This window comes from Falco rusticolus, chromosome Z (assembly GCF_015220075.1).
Source record: "Falco rusticolus isolate bFalRus1 chromosome Z, bFalRus1.pri, whole genome shotgun sequence".
NCBI lineage: Eukaryota > Metazoa > Chordata > Aves > Falconiformes > Falconidae > Falco > Falco rusticolus.
The window spans coordinates 41,515,077-41,542,671 of NC_051210.1; the positions used below are offsets into that span (position 1 = coordinate 41,515,077).

Sequence of the window (27,595 nt, forward strand, 5' to 3'; positions counted from 1 at the left end):
GAGGTACATCTTGCTTCAGAAATACCTCAGAAATTGGACAGGTTGTGAGTTTGAATGAAAAGACAGCACACACATAGTAAACATGTTCTAGGCTGCAGCTTTCCACCCTGTAATTCTTATCTGCAGATATTTAGGAGAGGACCATCCACACCATAGAATTTATTGTCTCTAGTGAGAAGCATAAGACTGAACTGCTGATGGGCTTGAGAAGAGACACCAGCAAACAATTAAATATGGGCAGGGTGCAGCATGAACTCTGAAAAAAAGAAAAGGAAGACAACTAAACTGCTCCAGTTCAAAAGAAAGGGAATCTCCAGACCTCAGCTGATTAGTAGTGCTAATCAGATTTTCTCCTGTATTCTCGCTTAAGCATTTTAGGTCCTGTTAACTTAGATACCTTCATCCTGAACAGCCTTTTACAGCTGCTCAGGAACAAGCCTAACATCTGCCCTGCAAAGACTCCCCTTAAAGATTTTATACAACATTTTAATTAAATTCTATTCCTAATTCAGCAAGAATTTGCCCATATCCAAACCAACATCACAGCCACTTGTTTCTGCACAGTGAAGATTTTTTTTCTGTTACACTAGACAACCGTATTTGGGGCATGCTTAGAAAAAGACAGAAAGTTTTGCTAGCTTATTTATCACTACCTCTTAGTAACTCAACTTTATTTCAATCCACATATTGCACAGCTGCCAGGCTGTTGGAAATATGTCTGCATCCCATTTGGTTAGTTATCCTACAATTTCAAAAGCTCCTGATGTCCTATGGAAGTTTGCAGATGTAGTTCCCTCACCCTCCCCAGCCACAGCATGACAATGCATGCCAGAATACACGCTCTGACACAGACTTTGGAGATGGCTGTGGAAAGATAACACAATTTTGTGATAAATTCATTATGATCAAGCAGCACCAGTTAAAGCAATCACTCTCCTGACCAAAGAAATAAGGGAGGAAAAGAAAAACAAAAACCCCCAAGTCTTCACTTTTCTGATGTCCTGTTGCATCAAAGCACAGGCTGCAACAAGCTGAGAAAGTGTAATGTGCTTCAACGTCTTTTTCAGTTGCTATGGTACAGTTTCTTATGGAAAATTCCTTGTTCTGCGTGATGTTTTTCCTGCCTCATTTGGGATGGCAGAACCGTTCCTTGTGTCACCTGAGAAACCGGGCTGTCAGTTTCCACCTATTGGTGAGAAAGAAACTCATCAGCAGCAGAACTCAATGGAAAATTCCTCGGGTAGAAGTTTCTGCGCTGGAGGCCAACATGACCAGGGAAGAAGGACGGATGGGTCAGAGGCCACGAAGGAGATCTGGCTGCCTCCTCAGGGTCAGCCACAGATTTCCTGCGTGAGCTGGGGCAAGGGATTTAATTCCTGGGACTCCCTGCTCATGCAAGCAGGACAACAAAGCATCCTTCCCCCATTCCTCACCCTGTGCATGAAGCCCCAGGTCTGTAACCTGCCCAAAGGGCAATCAACTAGTTCCAGGTTACAGGAGCGGGGCCATAGCCCAAAAGCTCTTCAGGCAGGGGTTATTTGCAGGTGCAGAGTCCCACAATGCTTCGCACACTGAGGTCTTGTTTGGAACTTGAGGCTCTAAAGAAACACGCACAAAGAATAATAAATAATCGCCTTGGTCTCTGCTCTTAAGGAAAAATATCAACATAGGCAAGGAGGAGAAACTCCACCTTCACCATACAGCCAAGCAGGAAAAAAAAAATTGGCTTTTAGAGGAGATCTGCACTCTATTTTCTGCATAGAAAAAAAAAAAGGTATTGCAGCATCACACTAGTGATAAAAAACAATCAGGGATAGTGCCTTTTCACTAGGGGAATTTCTTTTATGGATTAGTTGGAAGTAATCTGATTTTAATGCAACATTTTTCCTATGGGAATGTTTTTCTTAGAATCAAAAAATAATTAGATTCCACCACTTTTGATTCTTGACGAAACCAAAGCATGGTTAAAAAAAAAAAAGAAGAGGCGTTAACATTTTAATGCAGTTGGATACCTGCCGTATTTCAGAATGCCAAAATTCCCAATTCCCATGGGCTCCCTATGGTGATGAGAAGAGCTTTTGACCTCTCTGAGGAAATGGGTTTAGAAAATAATAAATGCATAAGGACTTGAAAAGAGACTCTTTTAGTAATGTCTATCATGAGAATGAAGAGCATTCAAGATGTGACAATGCAATTGCACTCCATGGGAAAGATTTTCTGTTGGTGCCAATATTTAAAGCTCCATTGACTTCAGTGGAGTTTCACCCCTTAATCCAAGAAGGTTTGAACTTGTTGGATATCTCTTGCAGTTATATACAACCACTTTGGTCTTTTAGAGTTCTTCCCCTTTCCAGATAAGTTCAACAAGAAACTTAATGGAAACAGGTGTAGGAATGAAAGAAAATATGCCAAATATTAATTGAACACAAGTCAGGACATTCAAAATTTCGATTCCCACAGCACTGATTTCAGCATAAAGACAGTCAAAAATTTGACTGAAAAATATTAATGGTGTAAAATAGTTTCAAATATTCAGCAGAAGGAAAATGCTGATTTTCAGTCATCTTTGTGGGTTTCTAAAACAAAGAATCAATGTCAACATTCTAAAGTGAAACAAGCTTTCTCCCACCACCACCCGAATCACCAAAAAAAAAAAAAATCTTACCCATACTTTTGAAATATTTTCCCAAATACGCTTTTCATTTTAAAATACCAAATTATTTATAATTTATTGAAGATGCACATTTTTTCATTTCAACATTTCAGTTTGAAACTTGAGACAACATTGAATCAAGTGCCCTCTGCTTTAACTTACATGCTGATTTTAAAGCAGAAAGTAATTTTGAAATGCTGAAATCTCTCACAGGAGGAAAATTCTATTTTTGAACAGCTTTACTTCTGTGCATTTAAAATCTCAGCTATTACTGTGGAACTTTGGAGGGGGAGGACTTGTACTGAAGATGGAATAATTCAGTAAAGGCTGCATTATTCTGGTAGGACCTTCAGCTCTCACTTTGCATTATGGTGGAGGAATCACTCTTTCAAGGCTTTCATCAGGTGAAGAACTAGATACCAGTCTCATTCAGAAGCCCATGCAGGATGCCTGCACATCAGCATATTGCTCCACTAATAATTTTCCTCTTTCTTATCCATGTTACCAAATTTGACTGCCAAGAAACTTATCGGGTAAAAATCACGTGCAAGACCTAATGAAGTTATAGAAGTTTGAACCAAAACCCAAGATTTGCATACAACTGACTTTTGACAAACTTTACATCCTGATCTGAATGCTGAGTTAAAAGTAATTGCTCAGAAAATCTCTCCCAGACTGAACAAAAATTACAATCGTCAAAGGAGGATTCTGCAATTTAATTCCTATACTACCTCAAAATGCTAATCAACATACAAAACCTTTGGAAGAGCTAAAATTTCACATATAACAGTATCTTTCTGCTAGAACCCACCATTAGCGACGTGGCTCATTGGTGAACTTGGCAGTCCTGGGTTAACAGTTAGACTCGATGACCTTAAGGTCTTTTCCAACCTAAACGATTCTATGATTCGACGATTTGGATTATGATGGGCCACCTCATCTTCAGTAAGGTTGGTGCTATTGCATTAATATTCATAATACAAAGCCAATGCAAATCATGATACCTGTTAAATATCCAGTCCCTTTGATAATCACAAGAACTGCTGTTATATTTCCCTTGTCCCAGCATCCTAATAATCTTTCTCTTCATATCTCCAGCAGCACAAGTAGCAGCTGGGGTCTGGAGGTACAGGGCATGGGCAGTACAGAAATAAACGGTGACCCAGAAGAGCTTTTTGCTCTTCAGCTGTCTTGTACTCTGTTGATCCTTTCACACTCCCCAAAGATCTGAGACATTTTATAATTATGACCATCATGGAATGTCATCAGGGATTCAAGAGGACTTCCCTCCCGAACATCCAGAGAAGCAATAAACCTCAGTTTAAAAGCTATAAAACAAAATCAACAAATGGTTAAAGCTGCAGATATAAGGCCCTGTCATGCCAATCTCCAGTTCTCTTCTGTGCTCCAGAGAAGTGTGGATAAAATTCCCTTCACAACCCAAGACAGATACTCAAGTAGTTGGCTGTCAGGATGAAATGCAGGAACCAGGGAAAGCTCAAGGAACACACTGGCCGAGTGAAAGGCAATTAAAAAGATCCTTAATCAAACACTGCTGCTTTTAACAAGTCAGATAATGCATTGAAAGCAAAGCCTACTTGCCCAAACCCTTTTGCTTCCTGAATCCAAATCCTGAAGTTGGGGAGGGCAAAAACTAGGTAGTGACTTTAATTGCTTGAACTTTAGAGCAGTACAGCTGCAAAATATTGGCTTAATTGGAGTAAATGACCAACAGGCCATTTTTGTCTGTCTTATCTTTTGTTTTTTCCTTTTTCCTCCTGCACCCTCTCCTTTTTCTTTGTCTGGGAGAGGGAGATTTTTACACATCAGTGTCCCACCTGGTGCCACTTCTTACTGGAGCCCTCTCTTGTTATTGCTTGTATACATGCAAGTTCCAAACTTTTGTGTTTTCCCTGCAGTTTTCCTATTGTCTGAGCATGATTCATCTGCTTCATCTTTGAGAATGTTGGTTCGGTTTCATCCCATCTAACAAGTTTTATTAGTAATTGTGTCTCTGAGTCTGTATTTATGATGCTATGTGTAGAACAGTGTCACCTTTAACAACATGCCTGCTGGCTTAAACAACAGAGATTAAGAATATTTTCTCCATGTTTACAACTCAAGATATTCCCTGTAGTAAAGCCTGAGGACATACACTGAATTCCGTTCATATAGAGCAGCTGCCTGTTAAAGGTACCAAGTACTGTCTTTCCTTTGTTCCATAGTCTTGCTATAAAAGTACCTATTATTAAAAGACTGAATATATTCATACACAAGCATTCATGGCTGTGCGTTTCATAAATCTTTTAATTGGGTTGATGATGAAGGGAGAAGAAACTTTTGTCTCCTGTGAATCAAACCATCACCCTTTGTGGATCAGACTGCGTAGTAGCTGCTCAAAAGTGCAGTTTTGTTTACAGTCATCCTACAGCTTGCACAACTTAATACCGCATGCCAAGAACCTCAGTAAGTCAAGCGTATCAGGATGCAGAAATCTTTAGCTTGCACAGTATTAAATAGCTCATGAGTTTACTTAAAAGCAACAACCCAAAATCTTATTCCAAATACACTCTTTGTCAAAGACAATGAGGTTTGTCACAGATAAGGCTAGATAAAGCTTGTTCCTTCACAGAATGTGAGATACAAAAAAACCAGTGCTCACTGGTTTTGGCTCCAATGTGTTCAAATCGGCTTTGATCTATAGCTACCTTAGCCTGGTTATCCAGGGAGCTAACATGCCGTGCAAAACTCCAGCTCAGCACTGACATGGCTTCTCAGGATCTGCCAGCAGAAATAAGCTTGTGACCACAGAGAGTTTATACCCAAGCATGTAAACTAGTATTTCCTTCTCTTATTATAAAGAGCATGGAGACCTAGGAAAGATATAAACCCAGGATTGCTTATCATTCCTGAGACTGCATTTCCATTAAAATAATTACCCTTCTTTTTTTGAAAATGAAAATTCCAGCAACGAGATATGTTTCTGCAGCAACTTTGTTCTTAGCACTTCTTTGAATTTGCCTGTCTTTCTGAGGGGGATACCTAAAAAAGCCCTCTATAAGAGGAGAGAAATTCAGTGAACTATTCTGACACAACTTTTCTGCAGCCTGCTGCCATATTTCTTTATCACGGGCCAGAGACTGCTATCTCAGACATTCAAATGTCTCCAGCACAGCCTTCGGCTGCAGTCATGGAAGAATCAAAGTTTCAGGAAGACAGCTCTTGAGACAGTTCAGCTAACGAATAGCGTGGATTTTAACACGTATTTTTTGTGTTTGTATACAGTATGCTCATAGAGAAAGTTCATAGAAAGCATAACAAAATGTTTCTTAAAAGATTTTATGAACATTTGGATGGGATGAGTGGTCCGATGAGGTCAAGAAATCACTATGGGTGGGCTCAGCCTTTTACATATGATGAAAAATAAATACTGCATGCTCAGGCAGAGAGTCTCAAATCTAGACAAAAACAAATAAAATTCAAAGACTTCTTTGTACATTTTCTCTCCATTACTAAGAAAAACACCCAATGTTTTTCTGTGCTTTAACCATAGAAAGTGCTCTACATGCCTCTGTGTGCATATTCTGTCAATAAGCACAACGTTGAGATGACTAAGCTGTCTTCTGTGGGAGCACTGAACACCTGTGTGTTGTGCTATCTTGAAACCACCCTACCTTGCAGAAAATTTACCAGTCCAAGAAAAATGTCTTACCAGTTTGTTTAATGTTGCCATCTACAACAGTCCTGTTTCAGATGTTGAGGCTAAACTCAAAACACAGAGATCAATAAGCTCGAAAGTCTTATGTTGATTAAAATGGGAAATCAATTCTGAATTGGGTCTCTAGAGAAAAGCTATCACTGCCCCCCAAAAATTGAAACTTCTTTTTTCTTCCTCATTTCTGAAAGGTAACACTTTACTTTGCACGGTGTTTATTCCTCAATATGGTACAACTTCAGGGTTCTCTGAAACACTGCCATTAAAAGAAGAAAAAAAATGTAACCTTAAAGTGTCATACATGGTGTAAAACCAATTCCAGCAAGGAAACATGCTGTATCAGAATGCATAATGCAGAAGTCTTCAATGAGAGTTGGGAAAAAGTCACCTTCTAACAAAATAAGAATCGTTGCAAACAGCTGGATTCAGATTAACTTTCAGAAGGATTCACTGCATCTGCAAGGAAAGCAAAAGGCTTCTGCCTTCCTCTCCAGAAGCAAAAGCTAAGACAAAAGGGGAATATGTTCTGCAAGAAGGACTGTGTGAATTTGAGGCTTGAGTCTGTGCTCCTATACCACGTCTTCAGGTTGGGAACTGTAATTTACTGTGCCTGAAACCACACATCACTGAAAACAGGTACCTGATGTCTCCTCTCAAGGTTAGGCACAAGGCTGAAAGGACCCTTCGTGCAAGGTTGAGTTGAGCACAGGGCTTTTGGGCTTCATGTCTGATGCCTGCTGGGGCTGGCGGTGGCAGCTGAAAGGGGTCCAGCCTGCAAATCCAAACTCCCCAGTGATGGCCAGAAATTGAGGCAACTTCAGGTCAAAGCCAGTTTACACCTGTAGGCAGCCATGGGCTGAAGGACAGCAAACTTGCCTCTGCCCTTTCCCTGCTGCAGAGGGGTGGGCAGTATTCCCTTCTCCAGGCACGCTGTGATTTTAGTAGGGGTTCAAAGCCCTCAGGGCAGTACCAAAGGCTCACCCTGGTCACTACATTGGGAGCAAGACATTAATGCACCTCTAATGATGCTACACTGCTTCATGTCATTGCCTGCCAGGACAGATGAGGGTCAGCTCTCTGCTGCAATGACTGGGGATGCCAGCAAGCTGGCCTTTTAGCTGCTTCTGATCCCTTTTCTCCTCTGCTCTCCTGGTCCTGAGGGTTTTGGCCACAGGAGGATAAAAATACATTTCTGTTAATGTCAGGGAAGCTGCTACATACTATGCAGGGAATATTAGCCAGTCTATTAGACAGGGCTAAATAGCTAAAAAGTTTTTTAGTTAAAAAAGGACATAAATTTTTATGTCACAGAGCATAAGCTAATCTCGGTGTGATGGAAGAGCTGGAAGAAACATACTCCTTAAGGTTTATTAGATATTTACTTGATGAAGGGTTTCTAATAGGTACAGTACCAGCCATATTTAGGTACCAGAAAAGTTACTACTGAGATCCACCGTAGCAATTTGTCCGTTACTGAACTTAGCAGATAAAGTATGCAAAATGAGGTGAGAATTTAGCATCAACATAGACAGGAACAGCATTGCTGGTCAACGATAACACAAATGATTTTATTCTCACCCGATGATACAGCACCTTTGTGCACGTCCCGTTGCACAAGTGGACTTCACAGACTGAAGCATAACAAGCACATAAGAACATGGACAGTCCTGGAAAGAGCAACCCTGTGTAACAGGATGCTTCCACTTCTAAATCAGAGGATGAAGAATAAGCCCATAAGCTTTTGCCTTACACTTTACCACCCAAAAAGGAGCTTTTTAAGCTTTCCCACACAGTGCTGGTCAGTGCTTTTCCATCTGGAGACAATCGCATTGCTATTCCAGCCTCAAGAGCCTCCGGAGAGGAGACTGCAAATACTGCAAAACAGTTGCTTTTCTTCTGATGAGAATAAAACAGGGACAAGACAAATCATGTCCTCCTGCACAAGCAGTTGGAGCAAATCAGTTGTGCATTGTTCTTTCTTTGCCAAAGGCTGACACTGAGGTTCTTTTGTTTCTTTTCCATTTGTTTCTCCATTTTTCTGTTCCTCCCTACTTTGTGTGGGACATGTTCCCCTTGATGGTATTGTTTTCAGCCTTTTTTTTTTGTTGTTGTTAAGGCAGACACAGGCCTTCCAAGTTGTGGGCACCAAAAAGAGAGCACATCCTTGAAAGACAGCCTAAGAAACCAAATCTAAACAAATTCTAAGCAACACTCAGAAACAGACAAGAGTTGTGTGGGAATGGCTTCACTTCAGCAGTTTCTAACTGAAAATGTAGCTCAAAGAAATATTCATAAAGGCAGCTGAAAATTCTGTCAAACCTGTATTTCCCTCAAAATGATATAAACTAGAGTTTGTCTGAAGTTAGATTTGGCTTCTCACTATCAAATCTTGTGAATAAATAACCACATGATAGAGATAGCCACTCCATTTTCCAGCCTTTCTTTCCACTGCTGTGGGAAACAAACCAAGGTGGGAGGTGGGAAGAGGGGAAGGAAGAAGCTGTGTAGACAGCTTCACTTCCCACCTCCTTAACTCCGACTCCAACCCTCCAGTACATCTTGGTGTGCTCAAGGGATCCTTTTGGAGACTGAAAGCATTTTCCTGCAACCTGTGACCTGTACAACTACTGACTTTCAACCACTTTTCAAAGGCATTTAGGTAGCTAAAGGCAAAGCAATCATTTACTGGAATTGTCCAGAGTACTAAGCTGACTAACACTCTGATTTCTATTGATCAGGCTTTACACTTCCAACCTGTCCAGGGGCTTTTTAGAAAACCAGTTAGCTGTTGATTTAGAACCTGAATGCCTTTGAGATGCTCCTTTCTTGTGTCTAGCTGACATATGAGAATGGAATTTAGATTCCCAAATGAAGAAATTAAAAAAAAATAATCCCTAGACAGATTATTAGTTATACAGAGATAGGCTGCAGTTCAGGTGATAATTGGTATGCACACATCACATACTATTTCTAAATGCAAACAATACCCCCATGCAATATGTTTGGCATTTAAACATTTAACTGCTTCCAAAAGCTAACGAGCCAGTTGCTAGCCAGAGGTACGGCACAACTTTTCATCAACATAACTTAACGATTTCAGACCTCACTGCAGGGTTCTGCCTTGGGTAATTTGACACTTTTTTCCCCCTGAAGGGTTTTGTACTGCAATCACAGTGATTCTCCTGCAATCTGCTAATAATAGTCTTCAATTATCATGGGCATCGATGGGCTAGAGATAACACTGACTAAGTATTCACCTCACACCAGACCTGTATGCCTCTTGACTTAATCCACATAGCAGCCTTTGAAGAGCATAACCCATCCTCTGTGGAATGCCCTGCCCAACCATAGGCTTCGAAATTCATACGAACCCTCCTGGCCTGGGAACTGCTGAGTTCAAGGGCTGCCCATCTGTCCTTGTGCCAGTCCTAGTCCCGCTAAGCAGGGCCCCTTCCGCATCCTCAGCTGAGAAAGCAGCTGGTACTGAAAGGTGCTCCTGCTTCTGTTCCACAAACCAAAAGAAAACTAGCTTAAGAGAAAGTGGGGAAGGGAGGGGTCTAACAGATGACCATAAAGATAAGTTTCAGCAGTTGGGTTTTTGTTTCTGGTAATTAATGACAAAATTTTAAATCAGTCAAAAATGCTGAGCTCAGGTATTTTTATTATACAGAATATATGTCTAAGTTAAATGGGTATATTAATTAAACACCTTCCAGTGAGAAAAAAACAGCCTTATTATTTTTCCCCAACTGCTGTTGTGGATAATGAGAAGCCTGTTGAGTGGTTTATTTAACAAGTTAATGCTGGAAAAAAAAAATATATATTTGAAGAGTATTACAGAATATTTCAGAATATTACCAACTGTGTAACTTTTATGATTGACAACATTTTAAATAGCTGTTTATTAGGTTCCACGTGCTGCTGGCCTACCCTATGTCCACAACACATGCAGTTAAGCCTGAGACAATGCAGAGCTCCCCAGCAAAACCCTGTCAAAATCAAACCAAAACACACTCACACCTTATGATCCTTGGTGGCATTTCTGCTGGGAAAGGTTTTCCTAGACAGAATGATAATCAGGATGCATAGACACAGGATAAAAAAGGTTTGGGTGTTTAGCCACCCCAAAGCAGGTGATAAGCACTCCTGCTTGCAGCAGAAGATGGGGCTGGAGCGGGAGCTTTCCACATCCCAGCTGCATGTACCTACCACCAGTGGGATGCAGTGGGGAAAGTACTTCTCTCACAGTATATGATAGCCAATGATGTAGGACAGGGAAGGACAGCTCAGATGAACTCCTGCTGGGCACATGGGCTGCCATACAAGCCAACAGGCGCCCGTTCATACACAGAAACACATAAATAGGAGGGGCATGCATATATTCAGAGTGGGCCATGGACTATTCTGCAGTTCTGATGGCTCCAGGTATAACGTAACCCATTGCTATCCAGAGCCTCCCTGCAGATCTGCAAGCTTGCAAAGCCAACTGCGTGGTGTCCCCCAGCATACAAACTCTAAACTGCTCTCCAAAGTCACAGTCTCAAGGCACTGACAGCCTTAATTCCTCAAAGAGCGAGAGGTGTGAAGATGTTATACACAGCTGAAAAACAACACGGCTCACACTGCAACTGTGAAAAATACTACCCTGTCTTGACCAATGCTTATTGTGGACAACTGTACTCCTGATCCTTTTCTCCCCAAATTAATCTTTGGGTGAGTTTGTGCTCAGGGCGAGCTGCATTTTACATGCTCATGTTTCTCAGTAACAATGCACTTGCTTGGAGCTCAACTCAAGAAAGTTAGAAGTAGGGTTTACAAAAAAATTTTGGCTACAAAGTTATTTGATTGATTTCTGATTTTCATGTACTTTCATATTTATTTTTCCCCCATTTAGCTTAAATGTAAGTACTATCCATTTAACCACTGTCACATTATTTTCCCATTACGCTTCTACCACATATAGAGGTTTCTGTAGATAAAATCAACATCCATAGAACTTAGCATGCAGCAGAGTCTGAAAGGCATAATTAATCATTACAATACAAATGTAGTTATTTGTCATTTATGTATTACTGATTTAGCTGCATATTTTGGTGCCAAAATAGTGTATGTGCTTCTGATATAGATGTATTGTCAAATGACAAACTCAATGTGGCGACGCCACTGCGAATACATCTACTAAAGAAGCATCATGTTGGTTTTTTTATTTTGACTAATACCCTAATTGCAGAGAATGCTTTTGCATGTTTAATTTCATTTCATCTTTCATAAAGTTCTTAAGTGTGCTCTTCACATGAAGCCTACAGTTGAACTTGATATTGACAGTGCATTTCAGTACTCTTGCTGAAGAAGAATAGTGTACTTATTTGAAGTTTACCTGACAAATTTGCACAAGACGGTGCACGCTCTACCTGAATGTTGACAGTGGACACTTCCTGAGAGTGCATGTTTCATGCTGTCTTGCTTCATGCTCTGTCTCTGCAGTTGAAATGCATGTCTCCTTATAACATGCACTATTTAGCCGGAAGTATGTTTCATGTGCTGTACTTCCAGGTGATAAAATACACACGCTATTCATAAATTAAAGGTGAGAGTCCAAGCTGTTCTTTCTTGTAGTTGCATTTCCAGCATTTAGACTCTCAGAGCAAGTAGTTTACTGAACAATTCACATCACAGAACAACATTCTGTGTGATGAAATGCAAATATTTTGCTGAAAGCATGATTCCTTGCTTTTTTTATTAGATGTAAATGGACTTCACAAACATATCAAGACTGCGACACGAGTCACTTCTGGGGGAAAAAGTGACTCTATAGATTCACCTTTACACTAAATGTGGAAATACTCCTTTTTATCCAATTTGGAATTTTTAAGGAGGTAGAAACCCAAGCTTTTCAAGTTGAAGGCTTCTGCCTTTGGGAGAATTTCTTCCATCTGGTTGGAAAACAAAAAAAATGCAGGTCTCAGAATGAGCAGCAGGAGTTAAAAAAATCTAATTTATCATGAACTTATTTATTCCGTGTCATGTTTTATTTGTTGGGCAAAGGAAATATGTGACCATATTATTGGGAAAAGTCTCTGAGACTCGGTATGCTATGGCCTCTGGGAGCGAAATCTCTCACCCAGTTAACAAAAGTCAAATGCAACTAATGAAATATACCACCGATGTATATGGCTGACATTTCTGACGTATGTAGGATGATGAACAAGTGCAAAGACACACATTTTAAATCATGATTGCAATCAGGGATTAAAACATTAAATCAAACATACCTACATACAACTTTTTTCAGCCAATATCATTCATATATTTACTTAGCCGATAAAATATCTCCAGAGTAAAGCACACAATGGGATCAGGACAATTAGCAAATACAATATCTATATCCCTCCTTGTAATCTCAACCTCATTCATATTTGGCTTTCAGCATCTAAAGGTTTTTTGTTTTCAGCATCTGAAGATCCTGAAGTGAGTGCTCTGTTAAGCCTTCCAACCTCTGAATCCTGACAACAAATGTCAAGACTGGCAAGCTGAGCAAGGTTTTTCCTCCCGGTCTGGATTTTACTAAGATTGATCAGTTTTGCTCCTCTGCATTCTGGCTGTTGAGGTCATGGTGTCTTCTGTAGGGAAATGAGCTGCTTATAAATTTTCAGCTCTGCAGACTTTGGGAGTTGACGGAAAATCCCCAAGCTTAAGGTTTAGCTGGCTAAGAAACCACTACAGCAGCCTTTCTGTTGTGGTCACTCAGATATAAAAGACTTTCAAAAGACATGGAAATGCTAACAGACTGTTTATTTTAAGAGACCTCTCTTCTATGCACAGGGACCAACTCAGTCTATTTTTTACCATGTAATGTGTGTCAAGAATTACCCCTGTTCCTCAAAACTGTAGGAAAGTGTAGGATGACAGATACAACCTGGAACATGCCATAACTTGTTACATGTGAAATAAAACCAAATGGAGATTGTGTGCTGCAGGCAGCCTGTGCATTGCTATTTTCTTCAGGACACAGTGTGTGCAGAATAAGCAGCACACAGAAGTGAACAAATCTGCTGCTCTGGGTCAGAGGCCTGTCAGATCCCTGCAGTGCAGAGGCTCTCTTGGTGAATCTTCCTTTGTGTCTGCAGCTTTCATATCACCAGACTCTAATGTCCCAGCTTTGTAATGAGAACACACGTACCCAGCAAGGAAATACATGCTGGGGCCAGGCTCTGCTGTGAGACTCTTGGGGAAAGGATGCCTGAGAAATACAAACTGGGTGACCACAACCCCTCCTTCTCTTGAACCTACTTTCAAAATATGGACAACTACTTTTTTCACACCAAATGACCTGTTGTTAGTGATACAAGGTCTGGGGAGAAGGCTGTCAGCCTACTCCAAAACAAAGACAAACCAGTCCACCTTGCGAAGTGTGAGGGGTCGGTCAGGGTAGTGGTCAGGGCTATGGAAACAACTGGGTACTGAACTACAAGTAGCTGTACCCTTCCACAAATGGTCTGGGAGAGGAAATGCAACTCAACGGGTCCTGGCATCTGGCTGTCCCCCTCTGCTCCCTGTGGCAGCCGTGCCAGGGCCATCACCCCAGGCTGGTAGAGCGGGGTCAGCTCTGTGCCTTCTATGCTCAAATGCTCCTAAATAATGAAACTGAGTTTAAAAAGAATCACAATCTAATGAACAGAATAGAACTAAATCCAGTCCTGCGTTTTTTTCCGTTTCCTCAGCCTTCTGGGGTCTGGCTCACATTGACAAGACTTTCTTCACATTTTTTTTCATTCTATCTAAAATGAAATCTGACATGATCACCAGACTCCAAGACCTATGACTTTAAAGAGAAAAGTCCAGTACTGTGGGAGTCATAATAAAATGGTAAGAATAACACCCTTACAAAAGCAGAGTATTTCTACAACTTTCCTGCCTAATGGGCACAAAGTCTGGCTACGTATATGTTAAAAAGAAATCTATCGTTAAAGGACAAGGAAGGTCAGGAGAAGACTGCTATTGCATTTAACGAAATGGTGTAACAATCTGTAACATGTAAATGAATATCTCTAAGCATAACTTGAAAAGTTCAGTGTTCAAAATAAAAGAGGAATGTTCTCAAAACTTATGCCTTTAAAATTAGCATCACCCATGCAATTAGCAATTTCACCGTGGAACTGGAGCTATAGACTGTAAATTCATATTTTCAAATGAGCAAAATAAATCAAAATTAATTTATAAAAATTAATTCTACCAACTTGTAATCAACTGCAGACTTTCCCTAGGAGAGGCCAACTGGAAGTACCATAATTATTATCTAAACTGTACATTCACACTCCTTTACTTCAGGGAACACAATCCCAAACTGCAGAAATGTATATGAAATATTAGGACTATCTCATGAATATACCCAACTTTCTCATATGAAAGCCACAATCCACACCACATCGTCTGAAAGACAATGGCTATGTATCTGGCCAACCAATGAAAATATCTTGCCATTAAACCACCCACTAACTAATCAACAAGCCTATCCAGTATGCTATTTTCCATCATTGATAATATCTTTAGGAATCAAACTGAGTGAGTTCCAAGTATGGATTAGCTGAACAGTGCAAACTGATGTCAGTGCAGCTACTATTTATCCACCCTGAGGGATGTGAAACCTGGAGCTTACAAACAGCCCCATGAAAAGGCAAAGCTCCAGCCTTCCTTTCAGTTGCACCCAAAAAACCAGCGACTTCGTCAGGGGGAGTAGGGGTTACTGGAGTGATGTTCAGAGAAAAATTTGATTCTCAAAATCCCAAAACCACCTGCAAGCAGTTTCTTACCAAAGTTCTCCCCTAAGAGTCTCACCCTGGGCACTTCCACTGACATTTCAGACACACTCTTTCCTCAGGTTTTGCTTTTCACATTACTACCAATGCAGCAATGTTATTTACTGACTGCATTTCCATCATTTATCATGGAAATGTAATAGTAATGGCCTGATATATTCCAAGCACTGGGCTGTAAAGCTAAGTGATGAATGAAGAAAGTCCATAGCTGTTCATAGGGAGCCTGGCCTTGTTTCTTCTGTCCTGTTTCGATAGGTCTGGTAGGTTGGGTTGACAACTTCAGAAACTACAATTTCTGTGTGGAGATGTAGAAGACTAATTTGAAGAAACCAAATAGCTTAAGGGCTGTGCCATCTTGTAAGATTAGTGAAGCTGACCATGTAGCAATGGTTAGCATCTACATCCAAAGATATTACATCGTCCACTTGATTTCAGGGGACAAAAATCTTTGCAAGGGGTGGCATCCAAGCAAGGTTTCTGCACCTGGTGAGGTTACTTCACTACAAAGTTATGGCCTGATTTTCAACAACAGCTGAACACTGTTGGTAATTCCCAGGAAAGAGTTCTACAGGCTGATGCTAATACAGCACAACCTGATTTATAATGACTTAAGTGCAAACAGCATTTCACCATGTCCAGGCTGTGGACTCTCTCTCACACATCTGAAATCAGAATTGTCACTGTTAGCCAAATACTGCCAAAAAGGAAATACCTTTTGATTTCACACAAAAAGGAACGAAGAAGTCTGGTATATGTCTGAAACATGTCTGTGCAACACAGACTGTAAACTTTCAAGGTGGAAATATTCAAGATACTGGAGTGGCATATGAGCCCATCAGCCAGGAGAAACCAAGGAAAGGAAAGTAAAAGCCAGGAGTGCTGGGACAGGGTGTCAGACAGACAAGTGCTGAAGAAGCATCTGTGAGTTTGCTGGCAAGGAAAATGGGTAGTTACAACGATGAGCAGCTGGAGTGGGAAATCCCCATTGGAAGATGAAGAGTAATTTTCTACCATTATGTTAATTAAAGGTACAGATGAGCATTTGTGCTGAAACTTGGGACAGAAATTCAGTTGTTCTGAGTGATGACTGGAACCTAACCCCTCAAGCTGATGGGTCTTTGGTCTTCACCAGTTTGCTTTTCCCACCTTGAAAGCTGTCTCTCAAGGGAGGAAAGTGATTTAACTTTTAGCCTGAGACTGACTCTTCAGAAGCCATCACTTTTCAGGATTTAGTTATTCAGTAGTGAAAGTACCGATTCACTGATACAGTGATGGAATTTCAGACTAAAGTGATCGCAGACAACACTAGATTTATTTTTTTAAAACAGATACTTCTAATGCTTTGCAATGGAGCTTGATATACTGTATTCAGAAATGGTTATCTGTAGATAAGTCAAAATATGGCTTAAGTAGATAACAAGAAACTCCACTTGTTAGTCACAGCAGACTTACTCCTTCAACTTCTGTGAAAACTGCAATACAATCTGCGTAGTTTCACCTAGCTCAAAGTCTCACCTCCTTCCACATACCAACATACACTAAATACATAAGAATCTTTTCCAGCATGACGGTCAGTGTTGCTGTGTTTAATCCTATCAGACAATGGAATTCAGACCAGATAGGAAATAAACATAAATGCTAATTATTTTGCTGGACATGAGAAATCCAATGACATCTGGAGCTGGCATTATTGTAAACAGGAAAAAAGTTCGAGAGCTACTTAGCTTAGAGGTTTATAAATACCAGATATACACATCAGGAGGAAGTTGTCAGGTTAAGAAAGGACAAGTGCAGCTCTGTAACAATAAGTGAGTGAGAGAGATGGAAAAAGAGTGTATGTGAAATTATTTCTGGGAAGATCATTTTTGTCTGAGATAATTTTAATTGCACTCTTTACTGGACAGATGGTTAGTGTGGTAGGAGCAATCTGCCTTGGTTTATACACTGACACAGTTTACCTGATTATCTTTGCTGAACTAATAAAACCACAAAGACTGGGACCACCATGGCAATGTGGCAGAATGCAGAGCATCAGCCCCACAAACCTCCCCAGAGCACCACAGTAAAGTCTTGAGCTGCACCCTGCAAGCATTTATACACAAACTGAACCTCATGTATTGTGATTAATTTCCCTGACACCATGTGGGTTTCATTGCAGCACAGAAAACCAAACACAGACTTACGTATTTTTAGGATCAGGACCTACTTAGCACTAGTCAGCCATGATTTAATGCATCTGTACTTAATGTGCAGCTCACTAAATGTGAGGGAATTCTGCGTTTTGGTACAGTTTGGTTTTTTCCCCTGAACAGCATGTATGTTGTTTCGACATTAATGCTAAAAGTTAAATACTCTGTAGTCACTGATGTTTACTTAAACAATTATAATGTTGTCTAATGCAGCTGAGAATGAAGGTACAGTAGCCTTGTATTTAAAAGCACGGTCTTTTATTTAACATTAGAGAGCTCTAGTGGGCAAGCTGCCCATTTCTGATTCCCTAGCAGCCTCTATTATTCACAGGAATAAATGTTTGGATCAGAATGCATCTGTAGAACATTTTCCTTGTGCTGATCAAGTATCAGCAATTCAGTGACTACCTTATGCATCCCACTGCATATGCTAGGCCAGATTATTTACATATCCTTCAGCAGAAGAGACAACAGGGCATTTCTAATCACAAAATAATGCCACACAAAAAAGCTATGGTAAGAGCAAACATCAGGGATGTACAATAAAAAGGCAGAAAAAGATCTTCTGTGGTGCTGCAGGAACATCCTTCAGTGGACTGTGCTTAGCACAACAATGTAGATGTAGATAAGCATTAATATTCACAAGGTACATAGGCAGTCCTGCATCAGTCTTTGCAAACTTGGAAGTCATGCATACACATATGCATGCATGCCCTCATGCACAGGTCAAGAAAAATTCCTATTATGGCATTTAAGCTTTGCAAAGTTGGAGGCAAAGGTTTCTGACATTGGCAGTAAGCCCCTAGACTACAGTTTGTGATATGAAGTGATATTCAGGATAGGACACAGATAGGATGTAATCTCCCTTAGCTGCAAGCCCAACGCTCAGCAGCTGCACTGGGAATCTCTGGAGTGACTTCCCAGATAAACAGTTCAGACTTCCAATGACACTTCAGAAATGTATGTACATTCACACAGTAATAAAAAGAGAAAAAAAGAGGCAGGAACAACCTTCTTTGCAACACTTAAAGACCTTAATGTACTGATGAAAAATAGTAAGCAGTGCAGTTACTATTAATCACAATATCCTTTAGGTATTTTTTAATTTATCTGCTGCAGTGCTGTCACTGGCTCAAAACTCAGCATGTCATATGTCCAGTTCTAAAACTGTTCCTAGGTTTAAAGAGGAGCACCTGAAGTTACAGATACTCCTTTTTAACTGTTTATAGTTAATCATGTTTAACTGTTCACATTTTTTTCATATTTCACCTGCTTTAACTGAACACGAAAAAATTTGTATGCAACACTGATTGTTCATCATGTAACCTTTTGCTCTGCTTTTAAATATTCAACATCTTTTCCACTGTACAAGTTGAGTTATACAATGAAATTAAAAACCTGAAGTTTTAACTTTTATGATTCTTAAAACTTTACAAATACTCAAATTTCAAAGTTAGGTTATGTTCACTGCCAAAACAACCAATTTAAAAGCAGTGCCTATGTAACGATACTGACTTCTGCTTCTGACCCAGGATTTGCTTTCTCTCAAGGATATATTCAGTGCACAGGACTGGCCAAAGACCACTGAAATCAATGGAAAGGCTACTGGTGACTTTGATGGAATATGGATCGGGCTTTGAGCGTAACACTGCTGACTTCACTGACTCATCACAAGGGCTGAATTTGGCTTTGACAGATGTAAAGCGGTTCATCCCACATACCTTCAACAAATTGTATACGTTTTAACCCCACCCTTCCATGCCCAGGAATTTAGAGCATTTTGTTGTGCTAGGTCTGTTAAGGAGCCCCAGCACTTGCACAGATAAAAAGAATGACTGAAACACAGAGTTATTTGTACTTACAGGTGTCCGGCTTGAGCTGACTGTTGGTAATTCCAAAATACTGGGGATTTTCGATGACGGGAATCTTTGTCATCCCAATGATAACTGCGTCAGGACCGCCCTCAGAAGAAGATGGAGTATTACTGCCATTTGAGATGTGGTGGAGCGGACTGGCTGAATCATCATCATTGCTGATAACTGAAGAAGGACCTAGAGTTAGGAACAAAGATTTTCCTGTAATTCAGCACATGTCTCTCTTCCCTCAGACAATTCTTTTGTTTGTTTTGGACCAGTTTGTCCTCCATCCCCATAGTCAACAGCTCTCCTGATATACCTTGTTGACCTTACCTCAGGAATTTTATATGTCTGAAAGCAGATGGAGAACAGTGGTTTTTTTTCCATTAGGAGCCAGAATGTGAAGCAAATTTTTGTACTGGTAGGTCATCTATACTAAATGGATCAGGGCCCAGCATAGTCTGTCACCGGGAAAAATCTCCAAATTTGTTGAACCACTTCTGTCATTCTCAGAAATAAGCCATGAAACACACGCATTAACTTTTTTACCTTATGCCCCACTTGGATCACACAGCAATAATTGCCACAAATCCAGGGAATGCCTGCCCTCCCTTTGAGGTGGCATTATAGCAAGACAAAAGACACAGAGGAGATGGGCTCATCCTGATGTGGGAAGCTGGTAATTTCTGAAAGACAACATGGTTGAGAACCAAAATCCAGAGGACAAACTGAACAGCCACAAAAATTATGGATCAGATGCTGAGCAGAGTAGTGGAGAAGACACATCCCACCCAATGCAAAGTCTGGGGTCACTGCAGAGGGGCTCGTGCAGCCCAGGGGAACATCCCACTGGCTCCTGCATCCATACCCGAGTCTAGTCTCCTTCCAAGAAAGAGGTTTATTTTGATCAGTAATTCAGTGAAGTTTAGTTTTGTTTTCACTCTGTGTTTTACATTTTTAATGAAAGTGCCATGGAGATAGAACCTTGTAAATGGGTAAAAAAAAATCTGATTAGTACAGTGTCTCACTTCTGTGACCTGCAGGGGCCTTTGATCTAACAGCAAGACCAGTTCAGGTGACATCTGAACTCTTGCCATTTAACCCTGCCATTTAAATTCTACATTACATCTTCCAGTTTACATCCATCCAGTATTCAACGAAAACCAGAATCAAAATTCAGCGACAATAACATTTTGCCTAATCTCCCCACCGAAAAGCCAGCAGAGATCACACGTTACATTTCACTTCATTCTCCCATGTTAAGCAGGGGGTTGGGGGCAATATTCACATCTTCTAACTGCAACAATCAAAAGACAATGCTAGAAACAGATGACAAAATTCAACCTCTGTAAGTACCTATCCTGGAACAGCATCCTCAGATGACACCTGCATTTAGCCCACAGGCAGCAGCAACAGGTGGGGCGACTGTCCATCCCCCCCCCCCCCCCCCCCGAAGAAGGGGGTGGCAGAGAGGGCCTTGAAGATGACAAAAAGCTGTGTTTACTCCAAGTTACCAATCATCCCACTGCAAAATGTTGGAGCACCAGACTGAGTTATAGGTTGGACAGAAGGAACGGTGCAGAGGCAAGACAGAGCTGAGTAACTCAACACACAGGTGACATCTGTGTCTGCTGGGAAGATGGGGGATGGAGAGAGAGAGAGAGAGAGAGAGAGAGAGAGAGAGGATGGGGACCAGCAGCAGGTCCTGTAGACTCATCATTGAGGATGTGAGAGAAAATGGGCAGGATCCACCATAGCATGCACACAATTAAGGAACAAGATGAGAACTAGAACAGTCCCAGACACAGCAGCCAACAAAAGGCAGCATTAAAGAATGGAAACTCTTATTCTGTTGTGGCTCACTGTGTCATTAACAAAAACACTCTATCGTTGCATGGCATGGATCACAGGAATAAAAAAATAATCTGGCATGTGGCTATTCAACCATACCTTTAGAGCCTCAGGTATACTCCTACCCCTGTTCTGCTTTCCTTTCTCCCCAGTTGGTTTAATGGTGCTTAGGGAAATGTTTTCATAGTTTGAAAAAGTACTTCCCCGCCTAGCCTGAAACCTTAGAGGTAATTTTTCAAATACCTTGCACTTCACTGGAAAGTCACCATTCACAAATGTAAGTGAAGCCTAGATCTCTGCAATTTATCAAGTGAAATACTAGCACCAAGGCTGCTTTTGTCATTACTGGTCACCCAGATCCTCAGAAGATTGATTCTACTAGGAAACCTGCCAGCATTAAGAGTTTTTGGAGATTTCTCTAATGAAGTGCAGAGTCTAAAAAACTGTAGGAAAGGGTCCCTCAGATGGCACAGAAGATACTTATGTGAAGTCACAACACATTTTTCAGGTGCATGAGAGTTGTGTGCAGAGGCACTGGAGTGCAAATCCATTTAAAACCACATTCAATTTTTTCTAGACATTACCTTTATGTCTATACTTTCTGAATGCCAAACTAATGGCTCCAAAAAGCAGGCCAACAAATATGCATTTTCTTGAGAAAATAAAGTCCTTTTATACTAATATAGCTTTAGCACAAGGGTCAAATCCCTTCTCTTACAGCAACTGGGCAAATTCTCTTGGCTCTGTAATTTAATAGAAGCATGTCTCTAAGTCCTTTTCAGCCCTGCTGTTCTCTGCTGCACAGGAGGAGGCTCTTTTGTCACTGTTTGCTTCCACCACACATGCAGTGATGGCAAGAAAAAATGACCATTACAGATTCTAGATGTTAAAGTGGGATAATGAATAGAAACTCATTCTGTTCATCAAATCATTTCTGTACTACTCCAAGACCCAATTTCATACAGTGAACTATTTTTTCAATCAGTATAAACTGCAAAGTGCTGCAGGTGAAAAGTAGACAATTGTTCTGTAAATGTATTTAGTCAGTTAGGCTAACTGGTAAAAACTAGTCTTCCATGTGGTGTGAAGCAGGCTCCAGTTATGTTCAGCTCTCTCATGTAGGTGAGGAAAACCTGGAAAAATGAGGTGATTTCCAAAGCAATTCCTGGCAATATGAAACAATGTAAGAAAAATACAACCCTGGAAACTGTGAGATGTGTCACTTAGTGATCCCTCTCACTTATTAGCAAGTAATCACTTCAGGCAATGGTTTTGGAAGTAGTTGTTTGGGTTCAAAAATCCTAATTCCTGTATGTTTCTTCTCTAATTAAGACAATGAGAACTCACCAGGTAGAATTTTTTGTGTATCACAGGCAGTTGAGCTCACATCCTTTCAAACTTTCCCTTTGCTGGGACCTTCTCAACAACATGAGCAAACTGGTGCATAAACTGTCTCCACACTTGCTTATTTGCCAGGCTAGCCACTAACCATAAAGTTACACTTTCATTTTTGAATGCACTAAGCCACATTACAATCACAGACCAGCACTGCCACTGGCTATCACTGATACTCTAGTAATGCACAACCATTTCCAGGATACAAGACGAGGCCATCACCTGGGCTGACAAGAAGCTAGAACCGTCCTTTTATGAATATGCACGGAGCTTAAATTGCAGGGTAATTTCTTACAGTGCCTTAAAGTGTAGTTTCATCCAGATGAAAGAGTGAGTATGATAATTACCCTCAGTCACCTATTACCAATTCTAGTTTTTATAAAATCTGCTGCTGGTTTCACATCTGAAATCTGAAAATTCTAGACAAAACATCATTGGTGGGACTGTAAATCATGGGTTGTCAATAGCTATTAGCTATTGCTAATAGCTGACTCACAGTCAGGATGAGCTTTTAAGAAAACTCCAGAGGCCTTCTCCACCTTCAAATGTGCTGCCTAGCATCTCCACCCGATTTCATTTTTAGACCACATTTCTTATCTTAAGAAGACAGCATCCAGGGCCAGATGAGAAATGGCCTTGGAGAAGAAACATGAGAGCTATGCACTGCAGGGATTGATTTCTCCTCTGTTTGTTGCTGAGCTAAAAACTTGTCCATTCTGCATCACCTAAGCCCAAGAAAAATTGCTTCTGTGTACAAAAAAACAACAGCTCTCTGAAAAAGTGGTGACATGTAAAAAAACCAATTATATTTGAAACTGACAAGCTATAATAAAGCAAAAAATACCTCCCACACCTAGGCTGTGAATTATCTTCAGCACACGGTATGGGGACAGGCAGCAACAGCAAACTTCCCTCACTGCACATCCCACAGAAACCTGGAGACAGTCAGACACTGCTGGATGGGGTCATGGTTTACCTTGACTAGTGCCAGCATCCCTCCCTGCAATACAACCCACTCCAGTGCCACCACTTGAACAGTGCATGTCTGCACTGTCCTTGACCTTGGTGGTGCCAACAAATGTGAATTTCCTTAAGTTTAAAAATAAAATTTAATACAACTCTTTTGAAGGTATGCTGCTATTTCTGGCCAGGAGAAGGAGTTTAATGGTTGTAAGATACAGGCTTTGCCAGTGCTTTTATCACCATCGGAGTTAATGCAGTTTCAATACGCATGCTACCAAGACCTATCTGCACTACTATTTGTTGGTGCTACATTTTGCTTTGCATAATTTCAGGCTTCTGCTAATACGTAGGTAGTTGGCTGCAGCTACACATCTTGACTACTGGCTGCCACTGGAATAATCCACATAATGACTTTTCTGTGTATCAAAGTACAGGAGTCCCAAAGTGAGTAACAGCATGACTCAGCTAAGCAAGCTCAGGCAAAAAATAAAAAGAACAGGCTCTCAAATGCAGAATCAGAAAGACCATACGGATTTTGCTTGCACCTGGCATGGCCTTGCAAGCACATATACTCAGACTTTAGTTTAGATGGTCACAAACAAGCACTATGTCCATCTACTTCTCCCTCCACATGCTGTGTCAAAGATATAAGTAATCTACTACGTATGTTTGCTCTCCAAGCTCTAACAAGATCTCCTGGAGGCTACAATATCCTGCATCCTTCTTGCAACGCACTTCTGCGCGTCACACACCACTCCAGTATCCCTAAAGGCACTACTAATGGCTCAGGCACACTGGGAAACAATAGGAGTAATAATTGCCAAAAAAACAGCCGAATTTAGCTTTGTGGTTGAAGCTGTGAAGTTACAAGGATGCATCTGCTTAGTCAAGTGTAACAAGGCAGCTCAGGTAAACATGATTGTTTATAGAGATTTTGTGCTGTGATGCCTTAATAATCATGCCTCCTTCCACAAAAAATTATGCTGGCTGCTAGGAAGATTTCTCAACTGACCATGCACTAGCATTGGCTCTTCTTACTTCCTCTGGGAACGGGGACCAGTCTGTGCTGGGACATGGTAATAGCACACCATCAACTCAAAAGAAGGATAGTGAGTGCATGTCACATGAGCCAGCATCACCTCTGCTTAATTTCAAGGCCACGCTGAATCTTCTCTCTTTTTCCTTTTGGGAGGGGTGTATTTTTCCCTAGTTAAATACCTTGTTCTGAAAAAGCAATTACACAAGATTTCTTTTCCCATGAGACTCCCATATTTGCTGTGGATCCTAAGTTCTTTTCTGCATGATTAAAAGGTAAGTTTTATGCTTCAGCAAGAGAAGATATTAAATTTTTCCTGTTATCAAGCTAGGATCCAACTTTCTTACCACAGCAGATATCTTTTTAGCTTAACTTTTGAACTGCTGTCTTACCTTTCACTCCTTCTGGAAGACAACTAATCAATCACAGCTTGCCACACTTTTTTTCTGATTAAGGTGCTCTAAGCTTTGCTTTGAATACTCCTTTGCATTCCTAAGATAAACAACTGTATGCAAATGTGATACCAAATCACGTTTACGCAATTCTATTAGACTGGATAAGAGACCCCAACATAATAGAAAGTAATGCAATTAGAGAAACATTATTTTATATTATTGATCTCTTAAAATGCTGTATGCTGCATACACGGAATTGACTTAAAAGGCATAAATAGAACACAAGGAAAATAATTCAAAACCAGCTGAAACTTCCCAGTGAGAAACCAGTGGAGTCTCACTTTGCTTGGTGGAGCAGTTCAAAGTCAGATTCTTCTGCAAATCTACAGCAGGCTTATTAAAATGACAGCCTTTGCTTTGCAGCTGCTGCTTCTTTTAACACGGGAAGCTCAAGACAGAGTGCTTCAGTGCTTTCTTAGCAGTTCAGCTGTGCAGAGCCATAGCATTTCTTGCCTTTTCCCACCTTCCAACAAACCCTTCTTATCTCATATACCCATCCCTTCCAGCTCCCCAGAAAACTGTCATTAGTCTTAGCTTCAGTGAAATCACCTCAAAAGTCATTGTCACTCAGTTGCAAAACTAGTATTATGGGGTTAATCCTCCTTTGTTTATGGTGGAGAAAACACAAGAATAAGATCACCCCAAGCAACATTATACCCAAGTCCATCCTTCTGAAGCACACTGCTCTTCACAGCTCAAACAGTGCATGTCCTATCCCGATGCAGCACACTGAGCCAAAAAACACACTGTAGACATTAAGCCTGTGACTCAGAAAACTGAGACTTGCCAGGCTTCGGTGTTAGAGGATAAATAATTTCACATCTTCTGACAGGTATCATTAATCTGTTTAACTGATGTGCAGCCACTGGTGCTTGTTTAAGCTTGTACTCTGTTGCTTCTTGATATATGAGACAAGAAAAACTTTTTGACACTGCCCAAGAAGTTCTGTTCCTATCCAAGAGCACGCTCCCAGGAAGTCAGGGGAACCAGAATGCAGAGCTGGAGAACTTCCCCACACCCAACAGACAAATGACTCTGTTCCCTGGCAGCAAGAATTCCCTGAAACACTGAAGAAAGGGGGCTTCTTGGACGTCCCTTGCAGGATTAAGTGGCTGAAAAGAAAGACTTAAACTCAAGAAGCAGACCTTAGGAGTTTGTTCACTTACAGCTATTGCAAAATGAAATGGAAACATTTGTTTGAAAACCATGACAAAAACAACACTACTTTGACATAATGTTTCATCTGGGTGATGAAGAATCCAAGGTGGTTTGCTTCTGATTTCATGCAAAAAAACAATGTTTTGTCTTCCCTCATTTGTTGCAGCTTCACAAGAAGACTAAATTGCATGGTTATTACTGTATCACTTTCATACAGAGCAAACAGATTACAGTGCCAGATTATTTTACTTTCTATATAGGATAATTTAAGTAATGCTTACCTTTGAGTCTAATGATATAGTAGGAATGTTATTCAGTTTTACAGTACCAAATTTTCAGTGTTGCTAGGTGTCAAAATGCCTGTCCCGTAAAATGCATGATCTTTTTGCTGGAAAACTTATTTCAAATGCCTAACTGCTCTAGAGAGCAACAAACATGCAATCTGGGTAATTTGCACTGAAATAACTGTGCACAGATTTCAGCCACTTAAGTGTTTCATCAGGCCTTTTTTGTGTGTCTTTGAATCTAAGAGCCCCAGCTGCATGTTTCTTTGCTTTGGTTTTATTCTGGAGCATGATTGTGAAAGAATCCCAGTCAGTTCTTTTCAGCTGCCTTTCTTCTCACAACCTCGCCTATACTCCCTTGTATGCATGCATTCACACATCCCTTTCCACACAAGCCTAGAGCACTCCAGAAGTCATAGTTTCAGCAAGGGAGGTTTCCAAATAGGGAGGACCCCCTAGGATAACCTAGGGGTCCCTTCATAATGTAAGTCACTCCCTGAAATCCATGCAACCTACAGGACCCAGGGACAAAGACACAGGTGTCGGGGGGGGGGGGGGGGGGGCAGACCGGCAAGGCAGTTCACCCAAGAAACCTTCTTTGCAGCAGTACAAAACTCGGTAGGAAAAAGGATGAGTTCTCTAATATATTTGCTAGTACTGTCTGTGCAGGATGAAAGATGCATGACCCCCCTCTGCCCTGGCCTCACTTTAGGGCCAGCTCTCGCCAGGGATGCCATCAGTGAAGCCTCAGCCTGCAGCACAAAGGCTGCCAATTTCTTTTTCCTTTCAGCCAGAATGGGAAGTATTTGTGTAACAGATCTCACAACCGCAATCTGGTAAACATCTTCGAACTCTTAGCACCATAACCAATAAATCCTCACAGCTTGTCCTTGGTGAGGTACATGCTACTATTATTCCCAATCTGGAGGCAACGGGAAGAGCTCTGCATGGCTCAGTGATCTGCCCAGCACTGCAGGTGGGATCTTTGTCAAAGTCATGAACAAGACTCTGGAGGGACTGCCAGCCCTGGCTGTTGAACCACAGAGCCCTTTGGGACTGACAGCCTTCCCTCAGTTGCAGCATAAAAGGTGGCTATACAGCTGCCCATTGCTTCATGGGCACATTTGCAGTATCTGCAGCTCAGATGATGTGCCGTATCATAAAGAATGAGGAATTTATGGCTGCTCATTATTGGTAGTCAAATGAAACACAGACCTGAGTCAA

General features: G+C 40.9%; 1 protein-coding gene across 1 annotated transcript in view; it reads right to left on the minus strand.

Annotated features, from left to right (window-relative positions):
* NTRK2 (neurotrophic receptor tyrosine kinase 2) overlaps nucleotides 1-27,595 on the minus strand; it is a 208,486-nt gene that overhangs the window by 70,823 nt on the left and 110,068 nt on the right. Inside the window, exon 12 of the mRNA XM_037374196.1 lies at nucleotides 19,236-19,424. Within this exon, the coding sequence (XP_037230093.1) occupies nucleotides 19,236-19,424 (189 nt within the window). The remainder of the gene's footprint in view (nucleotides 1-19,235; nucleotides 19,425-27,595) is intronic.